Genomic DNA, 25,086 nt, shown 5'->3' with positions numbered 1-25,086 from the left:
CCTCCCTCCCTCCTTCCTTCCCCCTCCCTCCCTCCTTCCTTCCCCTCCCTCCCTCCTTCCTTCCCCCTCCCTCCCTCCTTCCTTCCCCCTCCCTCCCTCCTTCCTTCCCCCTCCCTCCTTCCTTCCCCTCCCTCCTTCCTTCCCCTCCCTCCCTCCTTCCTTCCCCCTCCCTCTCTCCTTCCCCCTCCCTTGGGCCTTTCATGTCTGGGACCTGGCTGGTGCAATGGGTTAGTTATTGGCCTTTCATTACTGTTAGAAATAAGTTTGGCCTCAATCTAGTTCCTAATGGGCATGACCCCACAACTACAATAACTTGCATTTATGTAGCGCCTTTAATGTAGTAAAACATCCCACGGTGCGGTGTCAAAATTTGACACCGAAACACATAAGGAGGTATTAGGACAGATGGAGGTAGGTTTAAGGGGAGTTTTAAGGAAGAGAGAGAGAGAGGTGGAGAGGTTTAGGGAGGGAATTCCAGAGCTTGGGGCCCAGGCAGCTGAAGGCACGGCCGCCAGTGGTGGAGCGATTAAAATCAGGGATACGCAAGAGGCCAGAATTGGAGGAGTGCAGAGATCTCAAAGGGTTGTAGGGCTGGAGGAGGTTCCAGCGATAGGGAGGGGCGAGGCCATGGAGGGATTTGAACACAAAAGCTGCCCTTCAGCACAGAGACTGGCTATTTCACACAAAAACCTTTGGATTGGCTGGTGTGAGAAATGGAAAAATGTCACTAATATGTCACTGATGATTAAAGGAGTTGATCGGGTCGCTAGAAAGAAACTATTTCCTCTGGTGGGGGAGTCCAGAACAAGGGGAGGACCTTAAAATTAGAGCCAGGCCGTTCAGGGGTGATGTCAGGAAGCACCTCTTCACACAAAGGGGGGTGGAAATCTGGAACTCTCTCCCCAAAAAGCTGGGGTCAATTGAAAATGTCAAAACTTGGATAGATAGATTGTTAAACAAAGTTGTTGAGGGTTTCGGAACAAAGGCGGGTTGATGGAGTTAAGATACAGATCAGCCACGATCTAATTGAACAGGTGGAACAGGCTCGAGCGGCTGAATGGCCTCCTCCTGCTCCTATGTAACAACCCTCAATCTCTGGCCCAGTTCTGTGCTGGGCGATGCCTCCGTCCGTTCCACCATTGGGGAAATGGCATCCATCATTTCTCAGCAGGGAAAATGATGCGAGGCCAAGAGCCCCTTGTCGGCGGGTGAATTCGATTGAGTAAGTCGACGGCACTTGTTCCCGCGCGGTTGGGCTCGGCCCCAGTCGGAGTTCAATGCGTCGTGTTTCTTTTACAACGTCTGTGTTGGTGTTCCTCCTAGTGGCAGGTTGGAGCCGGAAAACACAGAGGCAGCGACCGACCTGCAAGAAGGCGGCATCTCCAGTCTTGGCATTCGCGTTGTACGTCATCCAGGGTTTGCTCTTAAGAAAGATCGGGCCTGGAGATACAAGAAGTCAGGTGGGGAAATGTTCTTCCTTCCTCTCCACTCTCCCCCTTCCACCCCCCCAAAGGCATCTACTTAGAGGGCAAGCGATGCCTGTTGGATCACCCTGAGTTGACGCACTGATGGTAGACATGAAGGTGCCTTACACCAGTCGCGGCCTACTACAGGAAACTCTTATTTTATCCGGGACCGGCGTGGTGCCGGTTTATCAAAAAGTCCGGATTACAGAGAGGTATAGTTAAAAGGTACGAGAGCTCCGTACACAGCAACAAATCCAGGCTTCCCTGTTGCTTAGCAACATGTGCAGGAACCCCGATTGCACAGCCACAGATCCAGGAACGGCCACTAATATGAAGTAAAACTTACCTGAACCTACTCCTGAATTTTGCCGGTTAACCGAGATTTCCGGTTATTTAGGTGCTGGTAAATCGAGAGTTTCCTGTATCAAGGTATTAATGTGGCTGTTCAGCGTTGAGTGAATCACTCGTTGCACTGCGATACTGGCAGGAGAAGGTGTTCAGAATTGCATCACACACAATTCACAGCACAGTACCAGGCCATTCGGCCCAACTGGTCCGGTTGTTTCTGCTCCACACGAGCCTCCTCCCAGCTTACTTCATCTCATCCTAGCATATCCTTCTATCCCTTTCTCCCTCATGTACTTCTCTAGCTTCCCCTTAAATGCATCCATGCTATTCGCCTCAACCACTCCTTGTGGTTCTCTGCGCCATTCCTCACCTCTCGCCATTAAAAAAAGAAAGTCTTGCATTTCTACAGCGCGTTTCACGGCCACTGACGTCCCAAAGCACCTTCCAGCCAATGAAGTACTTTTTGAAGTGTAGTAATGTAGGAAACGCAGCAGCCAGTTTGCGCACAGCAAACTCCCACAAACAGCAATGTGATAATGACCAGATCATCTGTTTTAGTGATGTTGATTGAGGGATAAATATTGGCCCCAGGACACCGGGGATAACTCCCCTGCTCTTCAAATTAGTGTCATAGGATCTTTTACGTCCACCTGAGAGAGCAGACGGGGCCTCGGTTTAACTATTGCACAGTGTAATCTGTTAATTTACGTTTACATGCTGAAGACTACCCTGTGTAAATAAATAGGCCTAGAAATTCAGTGGGCCTTGCGCCCACTTAGCGCCTAAAGAGGTCTTTTGCGCCGGTGGGGTGGTAGCGCTGAAATTGACTGCAGCGGTATTGGCGGCGGTAGCCGTTAGCGCTGCGCCGGGACCGATTACGTCATCGGTGTGCGCGGTGGCCCGTAACGCCCCGAAACCGCGCCGATCCCCATATTTATTTGCGCCCGCCTCCTCCGAAGCGGGCGCAAACAGCGAACAGAAAACGGGGCCGTCCTGCTGCCATAGTGGGGCGCTTTAAAGCTGAAGGTGCGGCCGGCCGCTTTTTCGGCGGCTGCCTGCCCGCACCTCCTTCCCCGGCCTCCTCCACCCCCCCCCCCCCCCCCGCGGCATTGCCGGCTGGTTTCCGTGGAGCCCGGCACTTCTCCGTTGTGCCGGGCTGTTTTGCCGGCACTCGCGATCGGGGCTCCGGCCGTTGCAGGCACCTCCCCCTTAAGAGAAGGAGGAGGCCTGCAGTACCGCAGCCTGCCGCACCGCATCAGGTGGCGCTGCGGCAACTAGCGCGCCGATATTCAGTTGCAGCGCCCCAAACGGAGGCGGGCACACCCTGGTATAGCGCCCGCTTCCGAATTGGGGCACAGAAGACGAATATACGGCGTGCGCTAATGCCTCCCCGCCCAGCGCTAACCTTTGGGCGCGAGCGAGCTGCCCGCGCCCAAGTGAATTTCTAGGCCATAGGCTCTACAGAGTTATTGTAGTCAGTGCGCGTAAAAAGCACTCTAGTTTCTGTGCCTTAAGCTTTACATAGACTCCACTTAAGTATGTGCTCCAGCTACGCATATGGCCATTGTGGGAATCAATATACTGTATTTAATATTACTCCCCTTTTATAATCGTATAACAGAAGTAAGAATCTCCTACAATGTTAACCATACAGTCCAGTGAAGACCTCCATTCAATTCCCTGTCTACACTGAGTTGGCTGATTTCAGCCAAGGTGTGTGGTCGGGAGGTTTCAGTTGGTTTCAGTGTCCTTGGGCCGGAAAGGATTGCTGTCTAGTAACTCCAGTGGGAAGGTGTGTGTCATCTGGCGAGGATAGAGTTATGCTCATCCCTAATGCTGTCCACGATCAAAAAGCTTGCCAGCGTTCACTGTCTGGGGACATACGGGAAAGAATAAGCACTTGGGTAAGATACTGGACGGTAACCTGCAGCTGCGCCATTGCAAACCAGCACAAATCGGTCTCGTCGGGAGAGGATTAGAGGGAGGGGATGGGATGTAAGTAAAAATGTAACTTAACACGAGTCATTTGGGACTTGGTATTAAATTGTCTGTGTTTCTCCTTGCAGTGTCCGCTGGCCTTCCAGCTCCATCACAGAGGGTACCGTTTCACAGCATCTTACGAGAAGCTTTACCTTACCGGGATTGCTTATGCAGTGGGGGACTGTCTAGCGTAAGAGACAATGGACACCAACCGGTGGAGCCCCGTGGCATTAAAAAGACAAATGATGGGTTGAGTTTGTTGGATTCATATGTTTTGTCGCCAGCATCCTTGGACTGTTTGAGACGAGGACTGCTGAGGAACTTGGGCAACCTGGAGGGAACTGAGACTTTGGGGGTCTCCAGAACGAGAAACCCAGATATAAGGACAGAGATGAGTGGCCAGCCAGTGACTAAAGACTTCAAGGCACCAGTTTTCTCCCCCAACAGGGACTTGGCAATGAAGAGAAGGCTGAATCCGTTGGACGTAGAGCTCAGTTGTCTGTCTCAGAGAAGCAGCGGGCTTGGTGTGATTGCGAATCCTAGCACAGATCAAATACCATTGGCAGATTCTCCCTTAAAAAGGTTTGTGGGTGAAGCACAGGGCTCGCATCCCTCTGAAGGAGCCAATTGGGGCCTGGTCCTTGGCAATGGAAGCGGCATCTCAAATGGCCAACAAAGACCGTTGAATGGAGGTGGATGCTCCAATTCAGGGAACCAACCAAGTTCGTCAAGCATGTCTCAAACATGTCCAGAAAAGGCTGACTCCAGCTCAGTCCCTTGTCAGCAGAATGTTACTAATCGGATTACCTGTCCTGACGGTCGATTGGGACCCGATGCCTACGACCCATTCAGTCCAACGGACGAGGAGAATGTCAACGGAGAGTTTATAGGCGGTGACTTTTCTCCAAAAGAAAGGACTGAATTGGATGATGATGAGGAAGAGGAGGAGGAGGACGAGGAGAAATATGACCCTTTTGACCCCACGGGTTCCGTTGCAAGTTCAAACAATTTAAGCCCAATAGGAGATGATTCGGAGGGCGAGCTGAAAATCGTTAGCGACGCGGGACTAACCGAGGAAGAAGAATGCTTGAGCCCCGAGTACGAGGAGGATCCGTCGCCAGAATCAACTGCGTGCGTGTCGTCAGATGTGGAATTGCAGATTGACTGTGGGGACGTGGTCAAGTCCAATCTAGAACCGGACCTCTACAGCTCTCCTGAGTACAGAGACTTAGAGCCCGAGTCCCAGACTAGCTTCGCACAAGGATTAAGCTCCACAATTGGAACTGGATTTGAAAATGACTCCAAACTCCAGACCGATGTTCAGCTCGACTCAATCTCTCAACCCGATACTGACTCTGTTGAGTCAGAAAATGATATTCAGTCCCGAAATGAACTGGCTAGAGAGGGAGCCAGCGATGCAGTGCTTGAAGTGGAGGCGCCGGTATTATCACCAGCTGGGATGGAATATAACTTAATGCCGAGTCCTGATCCTAAGGTACAAATGGAGACTGAGGCATTGAAGTCTACTCCGAAAGAAGTCTTGGTCTGCTCCTTGCAGGAGGGAGACCTGTGGAAAAGCGAGCAAGGGAAAGAGCCGGCTCTCAGAGCAAAGGCCAGCAGTGGACCCGCGCAAACAACTAAACAAGAACCGGATTCAGATTTACAAAGCACAGCCAGGTTGCAGAAGGACTCCAAAAGGACCATCTCCGAGCCAGTGGAAGCTCTGGAATCCCAAAGTCGGTCAACGGCCAAGACGAGTTTAAGTAGTCGCATCACGTCCAAGTCCGCGTCCAGACAGCGGTCGAGAGCCGAAGCCGTTCGGAAAGATAAATCCGAAGGCAAAGTGCATTCAAAGGCAGAGCACAAAAGCAAGTCCGCTTCTGCCTCCCGGTATCACCACAAATCCCACCGTACCGTCGAGAGAAAGGACAATCTGGTCTTCACGGTGAACGTTTCCAAGTGGCCCGAGGATGCGCACAAATACGAAGACTCCGAAATTGAGGAAGGCGAGATCGTGCAGCAAGATGAGGAGAACTTCAGCCCGGCTCGGACTTTCCGCAGTCGGGGCAGAATCTTCGAGCGTCTGAGAGGAGTTGAAGGAGATGATTTTATCTCTCTCCACGCCGACTCTGACGAAGGGGCGTTGCAGATAGACCTGGGCGAGAACCCAGCGGACGGCGGGCGGAAGAAACTGGATCACAGAAGAAAGGTGTCAAACCAGCAGAAGGAGAAGTACGCCAAACACTCCAGGTCGCCAGCAGAGTCCAAGGGCCAGTCTGGGTCGCATTCAGAGTCCAGCTCCCGCAGCCGGAAAAAACGCAAGAGGGAGCACAAGAAGGCTCGGTCAAAGGATCGGAAGCGATCCCGGTCTCAATCGCGGGAACGTAAACGATCCACATCCAGAAGTAGATTGCGAATCCATCACAAAAAGTCAAGATCGCGATCTCGGTCCTGGGAACGGAGGAGGTCGAGTTCTCGGTCACGCCATAAGGTGTCTCGGTCCCGGACCCATTCTAGGGAGCACCGAAGATCCAGATCGTGGTCACCGTCCATCAGCACCAGCATATCTGCTATAGGGTCGATGAGGGCTTCCGCTGAAAGGTGGAAAAGCCGCGCTCCCCAGTCGAGGGAGAGTGGGTCGTTCCGCCGCTCCCGGTCGAGCAGCAAGTCGAGGAAGGAGAGGCGCAAGAAGGAAAAACACCGAGAGCTGGAAGCAGCAAAACGGCGAAGGCATTCCAGGTCAAGATCCAAAGAGAGGTCACAGAGGGAGAAGAGACCACACAGCCCTTCCCCCAGAAGGTCGAAAGAAAGGAACGAGAAAGAGAAGGACAGAAGTAGAGAGAGAAACCCTGTGAGCGAAAAGAAACATGAAAAGACTGTAAAAGGGAGGCGGGACAGCAGAATAGTGGTCCCCCCTTCGATCCAAGACCTAAACGATGATGATATATTAATTAAAGCTCGCTCTATTACCAGAACCATTACTGTGAATCCAGGTGAGACTTTGGAAGACCAAGAAGATTCAATGGAGGTGGCGGCCCTGTCCCCAAACCGGGAAGCGATGTACGACTCGGACGAGTTGGGTTTTGAGAACAGTTTCTCTGACGTCGAGCCTGGGGACCACATGCAGGAGGGCAGGGTGCCCGGGAAGGGCCAAGGGAGCAAGAGCGAGAGGCGAAGCGGTCACGAGAAAAGCCACCGAGCAGGAGAACCTGGCTCCAAACTGGGCAAAATCAAGGACCGCAAGCGAGCTCACCCAGACGAGAAGTCTGGCAAGGAGAAGCGAAGGAAAAAGCTGGCTGATGGGCAGAAGGGGGCAGCGGGGTCGGATAGCTTGAAGGCGGACAAGAAGGGCAAAGAGCATTTAATCGGTAGCCAGTCCAGTAAAAAAATCAAGTCGGCGCCCAAGGAAAGCAAGCAGCAGGCGCCAAGGAAGGTTAAACTCCAGTCCAAGGTAGCCGTTCTAATCCGAGATGGGGTGAGCTGCACTGCCTCAATGAAGGACGACCGCGGGAAAGGGAGCGGCTTGATCGGCGTGAAGTTCAGCCGCGATCGGGAGAGCAGGTCTCCGTTCATGAAGACCGAGGACAAGATCCACGACTCGAAGCCCAGCCGGCATCGAGCCGACAGCTCAGACAACAAAGGCGTCCCCTCGCGGGCGGCGAAGGGGAAGGCCGGGACGAAACCGCGGTCGGCGGCAAAGAAAGCCAAAGCGGCCAGCGGCAAGGCGAAGAGCTCCGGGAAGAAGAAGAAGGAGGCCAAGCCCAAAAGCGCTCTGAAGAAAGCGACGTCGGACAGCGGCGGCAGCAGCAAAGACTCCAGCCCGTTCAGGATCAAGGAAGAGCTGTCGTGGTCCTCGTCAGAGAAGTCCGACGACAAGGGGAACCTCCCGAGCCCGGCGAAGGACGTGGTGGAGCAGGGCATGTCCCCCCTCTCCCAGATCTCGGAGAGCGCCGCCCAGCCCCTCGAGACGGCCTTCGTGCCAAAGGAGCCCCCGCAGCACCAGCCCCCTCCCCCACCCCCTCCGCAGCAACAGAAGGAGTACCACGAGCACAGCGACACTTCGAAGGTCAATGGTGACAGACCAAGAGCACTGGGCAAGCCGTTGTCGTGGGACCTCCAAACCGGAGGAGGAATGTTAGCACGTAAGTCAGGTCTTGGCATGGTCTTAGCGTGGAAGCGTAATTAAGTTCTTTTTGGCCAGATATCTCACAGTTCTGAGCTAAACAACACTTTGGGGATTATCCTGCTTTTCAGCCAAGATTGGTGTACAAACATAGAAGATAGGAGCAGGAGTCGGCCATTCGGCCCCTCGCGCCTGCTCCGCCATTCAATGAGATCATGGCTGATCATCCAAATTCAGTACCCTGTCCCTGCCTTCTCCCCATATCCCTTGATCCCCTTAGCCTTAAGAAATATATCTAACTCCTTCTTGAATATATTTAATATAGAAACATGGAAGATAGGAGCAGGAGGTTGTACAGGTTGAGCGTCCCAAATCCGGAGTTCTGGAATCTGGGACGATTGGTGGCAGGAGTCCGGAATCCGTAAAATGTTCTGGAATCCGGACACCCTGAGGGAGGCTTCCCAAAAACCGGAAATAGCGCAACCTGGGCCCAGGCATTTCTGGACTTCGGAACGTGTTTCTGATGTCCAAAGTCCGGAAATATCGCAACCTGGGCTCGGGCGTTTCCGGACTTCGGACATCAGAAACACATTCCGAAGTCCGGAAAAACCTGAAAACCGGCTCGGCCTCGGTCCCGAGGTTGCCGGATTCGGGATGCTCAACCTGTACTGTATACTCTATACTGGAAGTGAATCCAGCACTAGAAGAGGGAAGTGCTTTTAAGATCAGAGTTTTCACCTAACCGCCCTCTCCTCTGGGTGCTGTTTCAGGCTGGGGATGAGAGTTAACAGCCAAAGGCAGCCCTCTGCCGAGTGGCATGTTTTATGGTCGCAGCCGCCTTGGGCAGTGCCAGCGGCTTTCTCTAACCCAATCCTTATCCTTGCCTGCACGTGCTTGGGTAGTGATTGGGAAGAGGGGAGCGTGGCTGATTATCCCATCCTCTGCTCCCAGTACGGGACAATAAAGCGAGTCATAACACTCCTGCTGTCCCTCCTACTGAGCGATCAACTTGGGACTAGATCGAAACTGGGAGCCTGCTGGTTGATATGGCCGAGTACCACACTGAGGAGGTGTGTTTACCCACAGCCGTTCAGGCAATGTGGAATATTTTTGTTACCTCTTTGCCGAAAGCAGGGAAACACCAGGGGTGAAAAATTCAGTTGTTTGCGCCTCCCGTTAGCGCCTTAAGAGGGCGCTAATGGGGCACAAAGCAACTAGCGCCCGGGCACGGCGATGTTTGCGCCGCTCGCAAAATTAACTAGACGTTTTGCGGCGACGCTAAACACTACCGCCACCATCTCCTGCGCCAGCAGATCGTGACATCAGTCGAGTGCGCAACGCCCCGGTAGCGCCACGGACTGGATATTGAGTGGCGCCCCCTGCCTTACCGCCTGCCGCTAGCAACGACAGGTTGAGGGGAGCGTTTTGCAGTCAGGAAGGGACTAGGGGAGCGCTATTTAAAGGCGACCGCTTCCTGCCTTTTTTTAGTGGTGAGATTTTTGCACCACACATTCTGAGAGAGAGAGAGAGAGACTTCTGGAGAGATTCAACGCTGTGTGAAGGAGTTTTGAGTTCTGAGCAGCACTTTGCAGGTTTATTTTGATTTGCCCTTCCTTGCTTTGCCAGCGCTCTGAGGTAGCGCCTCGCTCCTCGGCCTTTGCGCCTTAAGACAGGTGTGAAGCACCTGATTTAGCGCTCCAATCACCTCCAGGGGCGATAAAAGCCAAGTTTGCCGTCGGAGGCGATAATTAGCGCCAGGCGCTAAACTCTGCGCACGGCCGATAACGGCGCCCCAAACAGGGCGATACTGAATTTTTCCCCCCCAGGAGCTTGCTTCCTGTTGCACACAAGTTGTCACCTAAACATCTGCTTTGAATGGCAGCAAAAAACATTGAAAGCCAAGGGTTAAATTACGAGAAGAGATTACACAAACTAGGGTTGCATTCCCTGGAATTTAGAAGGTTAAGGGGTGATTTGCAAGATATTAAAGGAAGCTGATAGGGTAGATAGAGAAACTATTTCCACTGGCTGGAGTGCTTCACAGGAGCGTTATAAAATCAAATTTGACACCGAGCCACATGAAGAGATAGTAGGGCAGGTGACCAAAAGCTTAGTCAAAGAGGTAGGTTTTAAGGAGGAGAGAGAGGCGGAGAGGTTTAGGGAGGGAATTCCAGAGCTCAGGGCCCAGGCAGCTGAAGGCACGGCCGCCAATGGTGGAGCGATTAAAATCAGGGATGCTCAAGAGGCCAGAATTAGAAGAGCGCAGTTATCTTTGGGTGGTGGGTGGGGGTGGAGGAGCTTACAGAGATTAGGGAGGGGCGAGGCCATGGAGAGATTTGAAAACGGGCACGAGAATTTTAAAATCGAGGCGCTGCTTAACCGGGAGCCAATGTAGGCCAGCGAGCACATGTGTGAACGGGACTTGGTGCGAGTTAGGAATGAGGTTAGGAAACACTTCTACACACAAAGGGTGGTCGAAGTTTGGAAAACTCATCCGCAAACGGCAATTGATGCTAGATCTGAGATTGATAGATTTTAATTAATCAAAGGGATTAAGGGATATGGGCAAAGGCGGGTATATGGAGTTAGGCCCCAGATCAACCATAGAAACATAGAAGATAGGAGCAGGAGTAGGCCATTCGAGCCTGCTCCGCCATTCAATGCGATCATGGCTGATCATCCAAATTCAGTACCCTGTCCCTGCTTTCTCCCCATATCCCTTGATCCCTTTAGCCTTAAGAAATATATCTAACTCCTTCTTGAATATATTTAATGAATTGGCCTCAACTGCCTTCTGTGGTAGAGAATTCCACAGGTTCACCACTCTCTGGGTGAAGAAATTCCTCCTCATCTCTGTCCTAAATGGCTTACCCCTTATTCTTAGACTGTGACCCCTGGTTCTGGACTCCCCCGCCATCGGGAACATCCTTCCTGCATCCAGTCTATCTAGTCCTGTTAGTATTTTATAAGTTTCAATGAGATCCCCTCTCATTCTTCTAAACTCCAGCGAGTATAAGCCCAATCGACCCAATCTCTCCTCATACGTCATTCCTGCCACCCCAGGTATCAGCCTGGTGAATCTTCGCTGAACCATGATCTCATTGAATGGCGGAACAGGCTCGAGGGGCTAAATGGGCTCCTGTACCTACGTAAAATGCTCAAACAGTAGACACTTGGTCAAAAAGTCATAGACGTGGGTCCCGTCAACCTTTTGTCGTGGGAGGCGCCTGTACGAGCCTAGGCCAATATCTGTTGAATGTTCTTACCTGCGCTGAGTGACTACATCGGTACCTGGCCAGGTAGAACTCTGGGCAGAAGCAAAGCCTGTTCCCTTAGCCTTTTGAGAACTTGTCGAGCTCCAAGGTTGAAGTGGGCTCTTGTCTACTGGTTGCTTCATAGTTGGGTAACTTCATTACCCCGAAGACCAGCTCATGCTGCAAATCGCTAATAACATCCCGCCTCAGGTTTTTTTTGTCGCCCGCCTTTGCTTTCGAAGGTCACTTGACGTCATTCATGAGACGGACAAGTCGATTGAATTTAACACTCCCCTTTAAAATGGGGTGCCCCTTCTATTGTAAGCGTCTACAGCAGGAGAGAGGGACTGATTGGACAGCTCTTTCATCGAGCCGGCACACACACCACGGGCCAAATGGCCTCCCTCTGTGCTGTATGATTCTATGATCAGATTTAAGGCCAAGGTCAAAGGAGGGTGTGCGTGTGAGCTGCACACCAATAAACAGCCCGATTTTTGAAATGTCAAGAAATGTGCATCACTTGAAGGGAATGTCCAATTTGAGTGGCCATTTCCAGTGTCCGCCCACCGCAGTGTCTCTTCGCTCTCCTGCCCCTCCCCCCTAAAAATGCGTGTATTCTCTTGCTTAATTTTCGATACAGCACAGAAGGAGGCCATTCGGCCCATTGTACCTGTGCCAGCTCTTTGGTAGAGCTATCCAATTAATCCCACTCCCCCCCCCCCCCCCCCCCTCGCTCTTTCCACATAGCTCTGTAATTTTTTTCCCTTCAAGTATTTATCTAATTCCCTTTTTGAGCAACAGACACCCCATTTGCCGCCTCCCCACTGGGAACTCGTGTAAGGGGGGGGGCGGCGGGGAGGGGGAAGGCGGTACGCATGTGCCCAAAGCCCAACACTGCATGGAACGGCAAGCATTTGCCACCATACCCATTTTCACTTTTAGAATTCTGATTTATAGATCCCGGCCCCAGCCCCCACCCCCCTCGCCAAATTGTTAAATTTAGAATAACGCAGTCTTCACAACATTTGAGTCAGCACAAGGTGTTGTTATTGCGTTAATTGAAGCTATCAGCATTGAAACCCCTGACAAATCATAGACATTTACGGCACAGAAGGAGGCCATTCGGCCCATCGTGTCTGTGCCTTCCGAAAAAGAGCTCTCCAGCCTAATCCCACTTTCCAGCTCTTGGTCCGTGGCCCTGTAGGTTACGGCACTTCAAGTGCATATCCAGGTACTTTTTCAATGCAATGAGGGTTTCTGTCTCTACCCCCCTTTCAGGCAGTGAGTTCCAGACCCCCTCCACACTCTTGGGTGAACAAAGTTCTCCTCAACTCCCCTCTAATCCTTCTACCCATTACTTTAAATCTCTGCCCCCTGGCTATTGACCTCTCTGCTGAGGGAAATAGGTCCTTTCCAACCACTCTGTCTAGGCCCCTGAAATACTGAATACAGAGATCAGTATTCGGGTTTTCCGAAGGGGCATTGGCATCGTCTGATGCTGGCCCAGGCATCTCGTTGGCGCTGTATAATTGGCCCTCAATCTCCTAAACCAGACATTGGTTCAGCCTGAAATAACAACAGAAAATGCTGGAAATACTCAGCAGGCCAGGCAGCATCCGTGGAGAGAGAAACAGAGTCAATGTTTCAGAAACCGTTAACTCTGTTTCTCTCTCCACGGATGCTGCCTGGCCTGCTGAGTATTTCCAGCGTTTTCTGTTGTTGTTTCAGATTTCCAGCATCCGCAGTATTTTGCTATTGTATTGGTACAGCCTAATATTGACCTTGGAGCCCCAAAGGCGCAGTCTAATTTGACCAAGCTTCCTGAAAGGCCATTGACACAGTTCAGTATTGGCACCAACATCCCAAAGGCTCTTCATAGAATCATAGAACGATACAGCACAGAAGGAGGCCATTCGGCCCATCGTGCCTGTGCCGGCTCTTTGGTAGAACTATCCAATTAATCCCACTTCCCTGCTCTTTGCCCGTAGCCCTGTAGCTGTCGGCATAGTCTCACTTGACTCGGCCTCCCGAAGATTTGCTGGTACAGTTCTATATTTTGGCTGCAGCCTCTGTGCATCAGTAAGCCTGCTTTGTTATTGAGTACCAAGACCGGCGCTTTCGGATGTCATTTTGAGCATTTCCCTTTTGTGTTTTTGATTTGAAGTTACTGCACTGCTGTTCAAGATGGAGGAAGCGAACCGAGCAAAGGCCCAGGACTCTATTCAAGCAATCACTCAGGTACTGTAGCCCACACACCAACTCGCAACTCAAATGATATTTGCCTCCCAAGTTGTTACAGGAAACTCTTTTTACCGGCACCTAAATAACCGGAAATCTCTCTTAACCGGCAAAATTCAGGAGTAGATTCAGGTAAGTTTTACTTCATATTAGTGGCCGTGTAACCGGGTTCCTGGATCTGTGGCCGTGTAACCGGGGTTCCTGGATCTGTGGCCGTGTAACCGGGGTTCCTGGATCTGTGGCCGTGTAACCGGGGTTCCTGGATCTGTGGCCGTGTAACCGGGGTTCCTGGATCTGTGGCCGTGTAACCGGGGTTCCTGCACCTGTTGCCATGCAACAGGGACGCCTGGATCTGTGGCCGTGTACGAGGCTCTCGTACCTTAGTAAGTATACCTCTCTGTAATCCGGACTTTTTGATCAACCGGCACCACGCCGGTCCCGGATAAAAGAGTTTCCTGTACTGTGGTCTGTCCGATAGAGCAACAGTTGCTTCTGAACTTGAGTGAAGTTGGCGGGTGCAAACACACACTTCATTCACCTCGGGGGGGGTTCTATATTTTGCCCCCCCTGCTTTGCGTGCACTGGTTTCTGCGACCATGGACCCACCAGTAATTACAGGTCTAGCCGCTGGTGACGGCAGTGGTTGAAGCCCTATAGATGGTAATGTATTAGGAGCATCACACAAGAAATATAGTTGCCCAACTTTAAAGCACGTTAACTTGTGCTTTAGTTCCTGTATTGATAATATGTTAAATTTGCAGGGCTGTGGGGAAAGAGCAGGGGGGAGTGGAACTAATTGCAGAGCTCGTTCAAAGAGCCGGCACAGGCACGATGGGCCGAACGGCTTCCTTCTGTGCTGTGTGATTCTATGAAATGTGACAATTGTGATATTGCAATCTGTGTTTTCTTGTGTCGAAGAAAGTTCAATAAAGTATTCGGCACGCACCGAAACTGTATAACTGATCTGTTGCCCTGCAGATTCTCAGTCAGACTAAGCCCGCCGCAGCGCCAGTGCCGACCAGCCTCTCTGCCCACCTCCCTGCCAGCCAGCCCGTGCCCAAGTTTCTCCGCCAGGGCTCCTTGTCGATGTTGGGCTGCTCAGCAGGACCGCCCGCGCTGTCGGGATCTGCCGGCCAGCCCTCGGCCACCTCCTCCGGGAAGCTGTACAGCGTGTTGGAGAGCGCCGAGACCGCCAAGATGGAAGGGACCACCAGCTTCGACGGCAATATGGACAGTGACCGGGTAAGCCTCTCGAGCGACCGCCAGCGCAAGGCTCCGTGTTCATGGCACGCTGGAGGAGTCCTTTCCCTTATCTTTTTTATTTGATACAAGCGCAGGAAAGGAAGGGAGAGGAAAGACCGTCGGTGCTCATCAATGTTCTCGTGCGGCGGTCTGGAGGTCCCGCGCAGCCGGCTCACCGGCTTTTAAATGGAAAAACAGCGCATGGGCGGAAATTTGAACGGGTCGCGCACCCAGCGAAAAAATTAGAGGGACTGTTGGTGCTCATCCCATCTCTTGCTACAACCTCGAACCCTGGTACTGTTAGCTCCCAAGAGGATTTGCACAACCACAACAAAAAAGGAGTTGTGGCCAATTTCGGGACAAACCCTGGGACATTCCTCGCCGAGCAAGCTGCAGGAGACTGTTGTTACCCGTGAGGCATCACCAGACACACTGAACTTAAACCCGCCTTCCCCCAACCTCCACCCAGACACTCAGAATATTTTCAGCGCAAAAGTAAATGACAGCTTATAAGAACATAAGAAATAGGAGCAGGAGTCGGCCATACGGCCCCTCGAGCCTGCTCCGCCATTCAATAAGATCATGGCTGATCATCGGCCTCAACTCCAGATTCCCCTAGAGTCCAAAAATCTATCGATCTCAGTCTTGAATATACTCAACGACTGAGCCTCCACAGCCCTCTGGGGTAGAGAATTCCAAAGATTCACCGCCCTCTCAGTGAAGAAATTTCTCCTCATCTCAGTCCTAAATGGCCGACCCCTTATCCTGAGACTGTGACCCCTGGTTCTAGACTCTCCAGCCAGGGGAAACAGCCTCTCGGCATCTACCCTGTCAAGCCCTCGAAGAATTTTATACATTTCAATGAGATCACCCCCCCCCCCCCCCCCGCTCTATCCCTCCCCCCCACCTTCTTTAACAAGATAATTTGGGTTAAAAGCACAGACCTAGGTTTTCTGCCTTTCTTCCCCCTCCCAACAATTTATTTTTTAGGTGGACCCTGAGGAATGTAAAAAAAATATATAACCAATGGCCCCCCCACCACCCGCCCCCCCCTCATCGTTCTCCACAGACCACTGCTGGAAAGTGGAATTCGGGTGAAGACGGGGCTGGGCTGTGATGCACTCTGCGGTCAGATAGGCTGCCCGCGCTGACGCACAAAGGGTTGCCCAGTTTGGGCTCGAGCTGTTTGGGGGCACCCAGCCGAGACGTTCCATCTGCGAGAGGGCGGGTGACTGATCCTCTTGCTCCTCTGCTCACAGTACCTGAAGAAGCTGCATACACAGGAGCGAGCGGTGGAGGAGGTGAAACTGGCCATCAAACCGTTCTATCAGAGGAAAGAGATCAACAAGGACGACTACAAAGACATTCTCCGCAAAGCTGTACATAAGGTGAGCGCTTCTCACCTTTCAAAGAGTCTGTAAAGGGATATCGATAGACTGAGTGAGTGGGCAGTAAGGTGGCAGGTGGAGTATAATGTGGGGAAATGTGAGGTGATTCACTTTGGTAGGAAGAATAGAAAAACAATATTTTTTAAATGGTGAGAAACTTTCAAAATGTTGGTGTTCAGAGAGATTTGGGTGTCCTCGTGCAAGAAACACAGAAAGCGAGCATGCAGGTACAGCAAGCAATAAGGAAGGCAAATAGCATGTTGGCCTTTATTGCAAGGGGGGTTGGAGTTTAAGAGTAAGGAAGTCTTGCTACAATTGTACAGGGCCTTGGTGAGACCACACCTGGAGTACTGGGCACAGTTCTGGTCTCCTTATCTAAGGAAGGATATACTTGCCTTGGAGGCGGTGCAACAAAGGTTCACTAGATTGATTCCTGGGATGAGAGGGAGTCCTTTGAACTCTAGGAGAATCAAGGGATATGGAGACTGGGCGGGAAAGTGGAGTTGAGGTCAATGATCAGCCATGATCTTATTGAATGGCGGAGCAGGCTCGAGGGGCCGTATGGCCGACTCCTGCTCCTATTTCTTATGTTCACACCTCGACTGTTGGTTTTTTTTTTGGGGAGCGATGCAAAATGAAGCGAGATACAACAGCCCCCCCCCAGCTGCAGCCAGTACTTATCATCCTCCTTTTATTCTCTTTCTCAGTGTCCGCTGTGGCTCAGTGGGCAGCACATTCGCCTCTGAGTCAGAAGGTTGTGGGTTCGAGTCCTGCTCCAGTACTCGAGCACATAAAGCTAGGCTGAGACTCCCATTGCGGTACTGAGAGAGCGCTGCACTGTCGGAGGTGCCGTCTTTCGGATGAGACGTTAAACCGAGGCCCCGTCTGCTCTCTCAGGTGGACGTAAAAGATCCCACGGCCACTATTTCGAAGAAGAGCAGGGGAGTTATCCCCGGTGTCCTGGGGCCAATATTTATCCCTCAACCAACATAACCAAAACAGATTATCTGATCATGATCACATTGCTGTTTGTGGGAGCTTGCTGTGTGCAAATTGGCTGCCTCGTTTCCCATATTACAACAGTGACTACACATCAGAAGTACTTCATTGGCTGTAAACGCTTTGAGGCGTCTGGTGGTCGTGAAAGGCGCTATATAAATGCAAGTCTTTTTAGTTTAAGTACTGGAATTGAAGTAGTTGCTTAGTCAGGCGCTAGTTTCTATTTCTTGCTCCATTTACTCCACTCCTCTCCTGAAGGTGCTGCCTATTGCTGGGGTTCAGTTCCACGAGCATCAGAAAGACAGACTTGCATTTCTATAGCGCCTTTCACAACCTCGGGACGTCCCAAAGCGCTTTACAGCCAATGAAGTACTTTTTGAAGTGTAGTCACTGTTGGGATCTAGGAACACGACAGCCAATTTGCGCACAGCAAGCTCCCACAAACAGCAATGTGATAATGACCAGATAATCTCTTTTTTAGTGATGTTGGTTGGGGGATAAATATTGGCCCAGGACACCGGGGAGAACTCCCCCTGCTCTTCTTCAAAATAGTGCCATGGGATCTTTTATGTCCACCGGAGAGGGCTGACGAGGCTGCGGTTTAACGTTTCGTCTGAAAGACGGCACCTCCGACAGTGCAGCGCTCCCTCAGTACTGTACTGGGAGTGTCGGCCTAGATTTTTGTGCTCAAGTCTCTGGAGTGGGATTTGAACCCACAACCTTGTGACTCAGAGTAGAGAGTGCTACCCACTGAGCCACAGCTGACACCAGGACCTCTTCGGTGCTCAAGTAGCCATTTTTGGCCACGTGTGGCTATTCAGTGAGTGTCAGCAGGTCTATTGGACTCCGTAGGGCATCTCCGCAGTGCCGGATCCTCTCCTCCAGTGTCTTCGAACGTGCACTTTCCCAGAAAGGGTCGTTGGAGAGTGATACAGAGCAGGAATCCAAGCTGATTTTTTTTTAAATGATTTTCCCTCCTCTTTAACCCCAGGGAATCAAACCTGCTTGCAACGCACCTACAACTGCCCCAGCTAGCTAACTCGAATGGAAACTGGGAGCTTCTTGCTCTGTGGGGCTCAGTTCTTCGCCTGTGAGCACTTCGAAGCGATGAATTGAGTAGAGCGCATAAGAAACATAGAAAAATAGGAGCAGGAGTCGGCCATTCGAGCCTGCTCCGCCATTCAATATGATCATGGCTGATCCTCTATCTTAATACAGGAAACTTTGGTTTATCCGGAGGTTGTATGGCTGGAAACCTCTGATCTAACGGCAGAAATCAGCAGCCGTTTTGTTAGGTTTTTTTTCTTCACCTAGCATTTTTTTAAATAGTCAGTCTCTGTTGCTAAGCTACAGAGACGCTTCCAAGGTACGGGCCGACTGTTTACAAGCTGATGCTAAGCAACAGTGTTTGTTGTCAGATACGGAGATGAAAAACCGCCGTATCCTTCAACATTAGCGCTGGTCTGTCCGGAAGTTTTCATAGATCGGCATCACGTCGGTGCCGGATATCGCGAAGTTTCCTGTACCATATTCCCGCTCTCTCCCCATACCCCTTGATGTCTTTTGTGTCTAGAAATCTATCTATCTCCTTCTTCAATATATTCAGTGACTTGGCCTCCACCGCCTTCTGTGGTAGAGAATTCCACAGGTTCACCACCCTCTGAGTGAAGAAATTTCTCCTCATCTCAGTCCTAAATGTCCTACCCCGTATCCTGAGACTGCACATAAGCAGTGCCTTGGCACAGAGTTTGACACCTTTTATCCTGAGTGCGATTCCCTCCCCACCCTCTAGTATTTTGGTACCAATGTGCTATATCTGATGATACTACTTTAGTTGGGACAGTAGAGCCTCACGGTCATCTCCAGTGACCAGTCCAGTTCCTCGATTCACCAAACCTGAAAACACACCAGAGCTGTGTTGGAAGAAACCTGCGGGGCTCCTGCCTATCTTCCCCTTCTTGGGCTGGAGGCAAGAGAACTGGAGAGAAGGACGAGTATTGGCACCAAAATTTAAGTCCACGTGAAAAGCCCCCAGCGGTACAATTATAGATTCTGTCCTTTCAAACTTGGGTTGTGTCTGGAGAGAGCATTCTTTTTTACTCTGTTCATGGGCGTCACTGGCAAGGCCGGCATTTATTGCCCATCCCGAGTCGCCATTTGAGAAGGTGGTGCTGAGCCGCCACCTTGAAATGCTGCAGTCCGTGTGGTGAAGGTACTCCCACAGTGCTGTTAGGGAGGGAGTTCCAGGATTTCGACCCAGCGACGATGAAGGAACGTCCTGGACTGCATAGCACTAGGGCGAAGTACTGGTGGTTGCAGGTCTCTCACTGCTGGTGGTGCTTTGAGCTGATGTATTGAGTAATGTGTGGCCGATACACTCCTGAGTCTTCCCATCTCCCACACTATGGGGAGGCGCAGAGAAATTTAAGAACATCTAGCTGTTTTTTTGTACAGGGTCAAAGGTTTCATCAAAAATACATGTTAACATGTGTTCCTTCTACTTAATGCCCTGAGGTCTCTTAAAATACACTGGAAACAAGTTTAAACTTCCTGCATCTAGACAGACTAGATGCAGGAAGGATGTTCCCGATGGCGGGGGAGTCCAGAACCAGGGGTCACAGTCTAAAGATAAGGGGTAAGCCATTTAGGACTGAGATGAGGAGGAATTTCTTCACCCAGAGAGTGGTGAACCTGTGGAATTCTCTACCACAGAAGGCAGTTGAGGCCAGTTCATTAAATATATTCAAGAAGGAGTTGGATATATTTCTTAAGGCTAAAGGGATCAAGGGATATGGGGAGAAGGCAGGGACAGAGTACTGAATTTGGATGATCAGCCATGATCTCATTAAATGGCGGAGCAGGCTCGAGGGGCCGAATGGCCTACTCCTGCTCCTATCTTCTATGTTTCTATAAGAAATAGGAGTAGGAGTCGGCCATTTGGCCCCTCGAGCCTGCTCCACCATTCAATAAGATCATGGCTGATCTTCTACCTCATCTCCACTTTCCTGCACTATCCCCATATCCCTTGATTCCCTTAATATTCAAAAATCTATCGATCTCAGTCTTGAATATACTCAACAACTGAGCATCCACAGCCCTCTGGGGTAGAGAATTCCAAAGATTCACCACCCTCTGAGTTTCTCCTCATCTCAGTCCTAAATGGCTGACCCCTTATTCTGAGACTGTGACCCCTGGTTCTGGACTCCCCAGCCAGGGGGAAACATCCTCCCTGCATCTACCCTGTCAAGCCCTGTAAGAATATTATGCATTTCAATGAGATCACCCCTCATTCTTCTAAACTCTAGAGAATATAGGCCTAGTCTACTCAATCTCTCCTCAAAGGACAATCCCCCCATCCCAGGAAACAGTCTTGGTTATGACCGAGCACTCCTGAGCTGGTGACGGTCTCTGTAAATTTTTTTTTACCCCTCTCCCGAGGTGGAGTTGGGCAGTAAGGTTTGGTTGGTACACGGGACTAAAATCAGGCGAGCACGTATGAGGCCGATGGGACCTTTAGTTGCATCAAACACATTAACTTGAGCAACGTGACAACTCTAGTGAGAAGGTACCTAGGTGACAAAGGAATGACGGTCTGCCTGAAGTTGCGTCTGGAGGGGGGGGGGGGGGAAGGAGTTGGAATTGGGCAGGAAAGGCAAAGGTGCCCTCCAAGCGGGGAGGGGAGCACAGGGCTCTTTTGGCCAGTCTTTCGCCGCCCCCCACACCCCCCCCCCCCCCCCCCCCCCGCGTAGCACACCAACCCCGACTCAAACACCCGTCGCTGTCTCTCTCCCCACTGCAGATCTGCCACAGTAAAAGTGGTGAAATCAACCCTGTCAAAGTTGCCAACCTGGTGAGAGCTTACGTGGAGAAGTACAAGTACGCACGGAGACACAGCAAGAGACCGGAGGAGGGAGGCCGCCAGAGCAACGGCAAGGAGGCCGGGAAGTTAGAAAAACACGGAAAAGCGTCGGCGCAGACGTAAACGGGAATGAGAGACAGTTTTTATTATTTACCGGAATTCAGTAATTTTGCGCACCTCCTCTTTTTTTTTCATTTTAATAAGTGTGAAGACTTTTTTTTAAAAAAGAAAACTTTAGAAGTCATTCTGACGTTTCTGGGTTTATCTCATTGTGGCAGTGCCTGATGATCCTGAATTAGATGTAAGAAACTTGGGACACTTTTAATGAAATGCTGAGGGGTGGGGGAGGGAGGGAGGGGACAGAATATTCTTGGAAAGTAAAGGAAAAAAAAAAACTTTTAAAAACTGTTTACTGTATCTCCTGATCGCTGTATATAAGATAGGAGCCAATGGCAAGCTTTCTCATTTCCTCTCGTGTTCTGTTCATTTTTCTTTGTTTTCTCCTCCTCTTCCTCCTCTCCTCCCTCCCCCCCACTCCATTTTCTTCATGCATGACGTTTTTTTGTAGGTCAGTGAATGCCAAACAGTTACACTGTCTTTTAAACAGAAATAAATGATATTACACGGTCAGCCATTCTGAGAGAAGGCAATGTATCAGAGAGGAACGATTTGTCCTGTCGATGTCTACGCTAGTCTTTACTCTTTTTAAAAAAAAAAAAAAAAAAATATATATATATATATATATATATATATATATAGTTCAACAATATTGGACAAGAGCAGAGGAGAGTTGATGAGTATTTTCATTTGCGCATTTTAATTAGGGAAGGGATAGGGATTGTACTGGCGGCCACTGTCCCAAGATTGCAGACTCTGGGCACTTTCTCCTTTTTATATATAAATAAATGTACTTACTTTTAGTCATCCACCTAATACTGGCGTGATGGTCCCTTGAGGCATCAGGGGCGCAACACTTTCACCCATTGCAATCACTGTCGTAAAGTTGGTGTTGGCCTCCAGGGTCAGGCGAAGGGAAGGGGGGGGGGTTTTTTATTCTGTGTTACGGGACCTCCTAATCACACGCGTCCACCTTGTTATAGCCCTCTACCGCCCTCCCTCCCCCCCCCCCCCCCCTGTTTTCTCTCCCAGAACCATTTGTGAGTGTGAAATGCAAGGCTGAAGAGACTGGAAGACATGCTTATAGTTTATAGACTCTCTGATGAGTTCTGCGCCCATTAACTGCGAGTCTCGCCCACCCCCGAGAACCGGGGGGGGGGTGGGCGACACTCGTGAAGTTCGTCACGGAGGAATGCCCTTTTAATTGTTTCTGGCAATAATTTATTTTTGAACCCACATATTATATTGTAAGCTCGGGGCAATCAGGGGGCCGTGAAACCCTCCTCTCTCCTACTTTAGGGGGGATAATCTAGGCAGGGGGGTGTCCTCCGCTGTTTTAATTCCAGTGCTTTTAATCAGTGACCATGTACCGCCCCCCGCCCAGCCTTACCCCTACCCCTGTCCTCTCAATCTGCTGCCAATCATGTTATAGGACGTGGGATTAACTCAGGCCACTTTCCTGTTCTATCGTAGCCCGATAGCCGCATCCGACTCTGCTCGTTACTGTACGTTTGCTTTAGTTTCTGCACAGGAGGGAGTCGCTAGCTCAAAAGCTACAAAGGAATACAGTTGTCTTGTATGTGTGACCTGTTTTTTTTTTTGCGCCGCTACTGGCAACGTGATAGGGGGGAATGGGTTTAAGATTTAAGCTGGGGCTGTGTCTTGTATGTACTGTAGTTTCAAGGAGGTGGGAGGGATGAGCGATTCAGTGTGGTGCGACTGTTGCTTGGCACCACGTTGCCAGGTGCTGAATGGGAGCAAGCCCTTGTCTGACTGTTGTTTGGTGCACTCTGTATCTTGGAATGGAATTGCAACGACGTGTTGAAAGGTGGTTGTTTGATGAATGAGTTCGTGTGTGTGTGTGTGGGGTGTGTGTGGTGTGTGTCTGTGGAGCCAAGCTGGGTTTCATTGACCCAAGGAGTATATATATATTGATATTTGGGGGGGTTTCGCTGGCCATTTTAAATACTAGATAAAGAAATACGCATTTAAAAAGAGGCAGTGGGGTCCCTCTTGTGAAATTACAGTATCTCATCATCGGAAACAATTTTTTTTAATTAAAAAAATAAATGAGCTCACTGCCTCAAGAAAATTGGATAAATTGTTTTGTAAAACAACTAATTTATTCGGGCTGTTTATATTCGCAGTTGAGGGGCCCGCCCTAGTGTTTCTGCACCTCCACCCTGAAAGGGGGCAAAAAAAAAACTAACAACAGTATTAGCACAGCTGAAACGGGGAAAACGTGTCGCTGTTGGGATTTGCCGAGGAGATGGATTGTATTCCGAGTTTTATCTTTTATTCTTCCTCTGTGTCCACCTCGGATCTTTCGCCGACATGATGGGCAGCCCTCAGAAATCATGGTACTGCCACTTAAATAAATCCCTGGGGGGAAGGGGGAATGGGGCTAGCAGCAGTGGCTGCTGGCTGACTCCAGCCGGGCATCGAAACAAGGGTCTGTTGCCGATTTTAAAAAGAAGGAACGAACAGACACAAACAAAGCGGGATTCCCCTCAAAGTGTGACTTTGTTCTCGATCACATTGTGCAAAAAAAAAAAAAAAAATCATTTTTAAAAGTTTGCATCTCTGTCCGAGAGAAAAAAAAAATAATCCTGATCGTATAGTGATTCCCCCGCCGGAACTGAAGTGATAATGGGGCTGTTGTCACGGGGGAGAGGGGTGGGGGCAGGTTATGGTAACAGCCCCATCAGCCGTGCTAATATTGTATATACCTGCCTGTTGTTGAGAATATTGTATAAATAAAAATGAGATTGTTACAGAACGAAGTGCTCATCTCTTTTAAAAAGAAAAACAGAAGGAGGCATGAGATATTTTTTAAATTCCCTCCCCTCCAAGTTTGGTTATGCCTGCCTGACTAGCAGTTAGAGAAGTGCAGTTGGCTTCAGTGTCACTGGGCTATTGTGGGAGGAGGGGGAACTGGGGTTGTTGATTGACTTCTGATCGCTGTTCAGTGGCCGCTTTGCCAGAAAGTGGGCACGTCGAGCCAGTGCAGGATCAAGCCGTGGCACCGCCCCCTCCCCCCCCCCCCCCCGCGGTCGAATAGCCCGCCGTCCAGGTGCGCACGTGCAAAGAACGACTGCTCTGGGCCAGGTGGCGGAGGAGCTGCCGCTGTGTCGCACGGCCGAGTAAGTCACGTACGCCTTCAGGTGAGATGGGGAGAGAAATCGCCAATGGGGAAAGGGAGGGAGAGAATCGCGCCTTGCCGTTGACGCTGTCGCACTCGGTTTGCGTGAGGGAAGGTCACCTCTGCTGTCATCTGAGGAATTTAAAAGCTTGGATTTTCTTTATCTCCTTTTGGTGTCTGTCATCAAACCCGGTGTCTACCACTCCATATCTGCTGCAATTTCTGTACATACATGTGCGCAAGAGCATCAGAAAATCTGGGACTCTGTGGCAGATGTATCCTGGGTTCTGTTGCCAATTTGATTTAAACAGGGCACCCATTGCAAGAGAAACAGGAGGAGGCCATTCAGCCCCTCGAGCCTGTTCTGCCATTGAATTAGAGCATAGCTGATCTGTATCTTAGCTCCATCTACCTGCCTTGGTTCCTTAACCCTTAAGACCCTTACCCAACAAAAGTCTATCAATCTCAGTTTTGAAATTTCCAATTGACCTCCCCAGCCTCAACAGCTTTTTTGGGGGGAGGAGTCCCAGATTTCCACCAACCTGTGTGAAGAAGTGCTTCCTGACATCACTGCTGAACAGCCTGGATCTTATTTTAAGGTTATGTCCCCTTGTTCTAGACTCTTCCCACCAGAGGAAATAGTTTCTCTCTATCTAATGGCCACCTGGTAATTCTTAATTAACAAAAACAAGATGGAAATGCTTGATTTGCGGGGGAAAAAAAGGCTGTTCCTGTGCATGAAAGGGGGATGGTTGTCGGCCGCTGATGTTTGAAGAGAAATGGGACAGGGTCGCGTCCATCAGAACCTCGTGTACCGAATGCAAAGCCTGGGCTTATTCTGTCGAAGGAAGCCAGTGACCCTGCCCCCTTCGCCCAGGCCTGACTTAATGCTCTGTCTGCTACCGGGCTGCTGGAAAGTGGGAATCCTAA

The 25,086-nt window shown here is 50.5% G+C and overlaps 1 protein-coding gene across 1 annotated transcript in view; it reads left to right on the top strand.

The window, feature by feature from the left end:
- Nucleotides 1–21,527, top strand: part of scaf1 (SR-related CTD-associated factor 1) — a 43,085-nt gene extending 21,558 nt beyond the window's left edge. The window contains exons 5-11 of the mRNA XM_085969210.1: nucleotides 1,105–1,108; nucleotides 1,224–1,460; nucleotides 3,881–7,936; nucleotides 13,336–13,409; nucleotides 14,388–14,651; nucleotides 15,911–16,039; nucleotides 20,838–21,527. Coding sequence (XP_085825336.1) covers nucleotides 1,105–1,108; nucleotides 1,224–1,460; nucleotides 3,881–7,936; nucleotides 13,336–13,409; nucleotides 14,388–14,651; nucleotides 15,911–16,039; nucleotides 20,838–21,020 — 4,947 coding nt within the window. The 3' untranslated portion in view covers nucleotides 21,021–21,527. The remainder of the gene's footprint in view (nucleotides 1–1,104; nucleotides 1,109–1,223; nucleotides 1,461–3,880; nucleotides 7,937–13,335; nucleotides 13,410–14,387; nucleotides 14,652–15,910; nucleotides 16,040–20,837) is intronic.
- The last annotated feature ends 3,559 nt before the right edge of the window (nucleotides 21,528–25,086 follow it).

Source organism: Somniosus microcephalus, chromosome 28 (assembly GCF_052327205.1).
Source record: "Somniosus microcephalus isolate GS21.2 chromosome 28, FLI_Smic_1.0, whole genome shotgun sequence".
NCBI lineage: Eukaryota > Metazoa > Chordata > Chondrichthyes > Squaliformes > Somniosidae > Somniosus > Somniosus microcephalus.
The sequence above is the reverse complement of the archived record's forward strand: the minus strand, read 5'-3'. Positions and strand labels throughout refer to the sequence as shown.